This window comes from Sciurus carolinensis, chromosome 17 (genome assembly GCF_902686445.1).
Source record: "Sciurus carolinensis chromosome 17, mSciCar1.2, whole genome shotgun sequence".
Lineage (NCBI taxonomy): Eukaryota > Metazoa > Chordata > Mammalia > Rodentia > Sciuridae > Sciurus > Sciurus carolinensis.
The window spans coordinates 6,300,833-6,306,652 of NC_062229.1; the positions used below are offsets into that span (position 1 = coordinate 6,300,833).

General features: G+C 41.0%; 1 protein-coding gene across 1 annotated transcript; it reads left to right on the top strand.

Moving 5' to 3' along the window:
- Positions 1–4,644: 4,644 nt before the first annotated feature.
- LOC124968804 (olfactory receptor 7G2-like) lies at positions 4,645–5,604 on the top strand. Its single transcript, XM_047531578.1, has one exon. It carries the CDS (start codon positions 4,666–4,668, stop codon positions 5,602–5,604), a length of 939 nt encoding a protein of 312 aa, XP_047387534.1. The 5' UTR covers positions 4,645–4,665.
- Positions 5,605–5,820: the final 216 nt, after the last annotated feature.

Below are 5,820 nucleotides of genomic sequence, written 5' to 3' on the forward strand. Positions count from 1 at the left end.
TTATTACCACATTGAAGTTAGCTTTACCCCACTGGTGTTTTATAGAGGTAAGACATAATATTAAAGCAGGGATAGAGGCTACAATCCTGTCATTCATAAAAGGGTCTAGAAATCATCAATGTATTAATGGTCCTATATTGCTGAATTCATATAGTAGTGAATGGATGGACTACTTAATAAAAGGTGCTAAGAAATAAAAATAAATGTGATACATGACTCACATCAAAGGCAAAATTGTATATCAGGTGGTTTCAACCTCAATCACAAAAGTCAAGACTGAAATCTTTTATTCAGGAAGGTAATTTTAATATCAGGACCTCTGTAAATATATCAGGATCTACATTTGCGGAGTAGACCATGTGAAAGCTATGCCTATGCTTGTGTGGGCATCTCGAAAATACTGTGAAATGAATGTGAATGGGGATACACTCCTAAAGAAGGAATTTACAATGAATACAATGAACATGTATCTGCCTACATATATATGTACATATTTATAACAAAATTGCTATTATCATTACATAAAGACTATTATAAGTTATTTTTTAAAAAAGATATGCACTTCAATAGATACATCACACATTTCTGAAGAGAGGAAAATAAATTGCCAATGATATATGAAATCCAAACAAAATAGCCATTTCTGGTCAGTCAGTCAAACATCTACCATTTGATCCTAATGTTTCACACTTCAATATTTTCCCAAAAGAAATGAAAGCATACGAATATGAAAAATCTGTACAAGAATATTCAGCAATGTCATATGAAATAGGCCCAAACTAAAAACAACTTAATTGTCTTCAATAGGTAGATTAATAAGTAAATCTTGGAGTATCAAAAAATGGAATACTATGGGCAATAAAAAGTAACAAACTATTGATATGAAAGGGTGGGTGAATCTCAAAGTAAGTATGCTGAGTGAATGCATGCAGACAAAAAAAACTGTACAATAGGTCATAAGAAAATTTTTGAAGGTGATGGATGTGCTATTAATAATTTTGTTGATGATTTCTCTCATGTGTATATGTAAAATGCACATATATACATGCATACAGGTATAATTAACAACTCAATTAACAGCTCCACCACAAAAGTTCAACAGGTATATTTAAAAATGTTCAATTCACAATAGCTAGATTGTAGAACCAACCAAGATGACCTTCAGCAGAAGAATGGATAAAGAAACTGTGGTATATATATACAATAGAATATTATTCAGCCATAAAGAAGAATAAAATAATAACTTTTGCAAGTAAATGGGTGGAATTGGAGAATATCATGCTAAGTGAAATAAGCCAATCCCAAAAAAACTGATAAGTGGATGATGCTATATAATGGGAGTGGGGGAATGGGAGGTAAGAGAAAAAAGGAGGAACCGTAGATTAATTAGGGGGAAATGAGAGGGGAGGGGGGTGGGGTTATGAAAGATGGTGGAATGAGACAGACATCATTATCCTAAGTACATGTATGATTACACAAATGGTGTGACTCCACATCGTGTAGAAGCATAGAAACAAAAATTTGTACCCCATTTGTGTACAATGGATTGAAATGTATTCTGTAAAAATTAAAATAAAAATAAAAATGAGAATAGAATGTGGCTTAAGCCCTTGGCTACAATGTAAAGGAGTCACTGACACAGTCAGCCTCTGTGCCTGCCTGCACAGTGCTGCATGCACTTAATAAGGAGGGACCAGGCCCTTGCATTTGCTACACCAAAAATGTTAAGATATTGTGGTAAAATCCATGGTTGGCAGGGGCTTCTCTGTGTTCACAAACAAATGCACAAATATATTTTTTAAAGTTCAAAACAAAACAAAAAATAAAAATGTTGAATATCAAATAAATACAAATCAAACAAAAAATAGCCCCACCTAATTCTCTCCCATATCTTTCTGAGGTGGGTCCAATCCTGCTTCAGTCTGGTTACTCATCCTGCAGAGTCACAGCTGCCCTCACCCATCAGCCAGGCCTTCACTCCTGAATCCGGTTTATTGGTTCCTTCTGCTCCATGTGTCCCATCTTTTCCTTCATATGCCTCTACCACATGCAAGCTAGAAACCAAACATCTGCTTCAGAATTCCTTCTTCTTGGATTGACAGATGATCCTGAGTGTTAGACCCTCCTCTCCAGCCTCTTCCTGTGCATGTACCTGGTCCATCCTGAGAGACACGCTCATCATTCCAGCTGTCAGCACTGACTCCCTTCTTCACAGTTCCATGTGCTTCTTTTTCTCCAATCTGTGCTCTACTGACATGAGTTTAAGCACCATCCCAAAGACAGTGAACCTCCAAACACAGGATGAGAGCATCACACACACAGACAGGATGCCTCTCCTGAGTTTGCTTTTTCTTTATTTTTAGTGGTTTGGAAATTTGTCTTCTTGCCATACAGGACTATGACCACCTTGTGGTAATTTGACACTCCCTGAGACACAGGTTCCACATGGGCCCTGACCTCTCTGTCTTACTAGTTCTACTCTCCCTTCTTGTTGTGTTGTGCATGACCTAGTTCAGTCTGATGGTGTTGCACAGACCTGGATACCCCCAACTTCTTCTGTGAATGTGCTCAGGTCCTCCAGCTGGCCTGTTCTGATACCCTCCTCAATAACCTGCTGGTGTATTTGGTGACTGGTCTGCTTGCTGGTATTCCTATCTCTGGAATCATTTTATTTTATATTCACATTATGTCTGTTGATTGAAACACCATCATTGGGAGTATAAAGCCTTTTCCACCTGGGAATCTCACCTGCTGTTGTTTCCTTGTTTTATGGGACATCTTTTGGAGTGTACATTAGCTCTGCAGTGACTGACTCCTTCAGGAAGACTGCGGGGCCTCAGTGATGTACTCTGTGGTCCCTCAGATGCTGAACCCATTTACCTACAACCTGAGGAGCAGGGATGTGAGGGAGGCCTTAAGGATTCTCATTGGTAGGAAAGTGTTTCCTCTGTGGTGCGTCATTGCTTTGGACTTGGGTTTCTAAAGTGAGTCTCAGTGACAGAATTCCTGGAGAACCAGATCACCTGATATTCCTGCCACCACCTTTTGCTAAAAGGAGATCATGTAATGACCTGGTGCATTTTCACTTCCTATGAAACCTTCCGAGTCTCATGACTATCTCTGCAGGGTTTGACACATGACTTCAATTCCCTAAGCACAATTCCTAACCTGGGGTCCAATGAGGCAGAGCCTGTAAAAGGGGTTCTATTGACAGCACCCTTTTGAATAGTGTAGTCTCACAGCAAAGCATGTTGAGATGGCAGACAGTGCAGGGATAATACTTAAACAAAGCAGGGAGAAGGGAGAAATGGAGCGTTTGATCAACAGGTGCATTTTATTGCTTGATAGGAGGAATCAGTTCTGGAATTTTATGGAATAGCAAGGCAAATATAATTAACAATGATTTATGATATGTTATACAAAGGAGGTATCAATTCAATTCTAAATAGGGTGCAACTAATTTCTGCAGTCAGCAGTCACCACAGAGAATTCACTAGATCTTCTGTGTAAAATTGTAGAGAATGAACATTCCAAATATTTAGTACATATACAATGGATTTTAAGATGATGAGCCATGGATGTTTGCATTTCTATATCATGCTTGCTAGTATTTATGTTACCATTACTTATATGAACACGTAGAATGGATGTTCACACCTGATTTGAATTGTCTTTTGTGATATCATGACATGAAGAGAGATGCTTTTCTATAAAGATGAAATGGAAGGTGGGAATATATTGGAAAAATTTTATGTGAAATGTGTGCCTGTCCATCCAACAGCGATGAGAAGAAGCAATGCAGAGAATGGGGAGCAGTGGGCTGGGCCTCAGGGGTCAGGAAGTCAGTCACCCTCAACTCTCCACTTGTATGGAGGTATGGGTTTGTGTTGAAGGATGTTCCCTCCTGAGATCAGAATGAGAATAAGACTGCTGGTCTAATAAGCAGCTCTGGATTTGAGCCCCATGGACAGACACTGCAGGAGTCAGAGTGGGGCCACCTCCCTCAGCAACCCTACATCCACCAGGACACAACACCAAGGACTCTTCCCAGAGATGATTCCTCAATAAGAGGAGCCTGCTGCCTCACTGAGCCTGTCTGCATTTCCTGAGGACAGTCCTTCCATCTTCAATATCCAGGTGAGGTGCTGAAATCATTCCTCTTGAAGTCAACTGGGCAACAGAGTTCCTCAGCAAATCCTTTCAACTTGAGGGCAAGGATGTCACTAGACTTTCATCCTGGGAAACAATGAGGGGAAATAAGAAACAGGTGAGAGAGAAACAAGTCCCCTGTGCCTCTTGTGTCTACTGTGTGTCATCTGCTTGACAAATTCTCATAGACATGTGCTCAGAGTTCCCATTCTGCTGGCCTTAAATTCAGTACAATGGTGATGACCGTAATCAAATATCCTGAAATTTCCTGAATATTGAAGGGATGTTGGGGAGGGGATATGTGGGTGTTCTAGTAGCTAGGGCTGCCATAACCCAGTACCATACATAGATTTGGCAGCATAACACAAAGTTATTTTCTCAAGTTCTGAAGTCTAGAAGTCCTAAGTTCAAGGGGTGGGCAGGTGTGGTTTGCTAAAGCATTTCCAAATACTGCTGAAGCTGTCTCTCCATTTTATTACCTCTATACTCATATTTGCCTTCAGATTCTTCAAAAACATGGCAACCATAAACCAAACAGCTGTTTCAGAATTCCTTCTCTTGGGACTGACAGATGACCCAGCACAGCAGTCCCTCATCTTCAGCATCTTCCTGTCCATGTACCTGATCACCATCCTGGGAAACCTGCTCATCATCCTGGCTGTCAGCTTTGACTCCCACCTCCACACCCCCATGTACTTCTTCCTCTCCAACCTGTCTTTTAATGACATCTGCTTAATCACCAGCACAGTCCCCAAGATGCTGGTGAACATCCTGAGACAGGATCAGAGCATCACCTACACTGGATGCCTCTCCCAAGTCTGCTTTGTCTTAGTTTTTGGTGGTTTAGAAAATTGTCTGCTTGCAGTGATGGCCTATGACCGCTATGTGGCCATTTGTCACCCCCTGCTATACACTGTCGTCATGAATCCCCACCTGCATGTCCCCCTGTTTCTACTCTCCCTGGTCATTAGTATTGTGCATGCCCTCCTCCACACTCTGATGGTGCTGAGGCTGTCCTTCTGCACAGACCTGGAGATCCCCCACTTCTTCTGTGAACTTGCTCAGATCATCAAACTGGCCTGTTCTGATACCCTTATCAATAATGTCCTGGTATACTTGGTGGCTGGTCTATTTGCTGGTGTTCCTCTATCTGGGATCATTTTCTCTTACATTCACATTGTGTCCTCTGTCTTGAGAATGCCCTCATCAGAAGGAAAGCATAAAGCCTTTTCCACCTGTGGGTCTCACCTATCTGTTGTCTCCCTGTTCTATGGGACAGGATTTGGGGTGTACATTAGCTCTGTAGTGACTGACTCCTCCAGGAAGACTGCAGTGGCTTCAGTGATGTACTCTGTGGTCACTCAGATGCTGAACCCCTTTATCTACAGTCTGAGGAACAGGGACATGAAGGGAGCCCTGAGGAAGCTCATCGGTAGGACAGCTTCTCCACCATGATGTGTTGTCATTTTCTTTGGACTTGTGTTTCTAGAGTACATTTTTTAAAAAAACAGAATTCTTGGAGAGTCAAAATGCCTGATCACTTTGTCCCTACCTTTTTCTAAATTAGTATAGAACGTAATGACCAGATCCTTTGAACTTGATAGAATCTTGCCATTGCTTCAGGCTAACTATGTTAGGAGACATTATTTCAAGTCTTTTAACACAGTACTT

What these genes read in the sequence shown, in the direction of transcription:
- LOC124968804 (XM_047531578.1), top strand. Translation starts at nt 4,666, where the DNA reads ATGGCAACCATAAACCAAACAGCTGTTTCAGAATTCCTTCTCTTGGGA.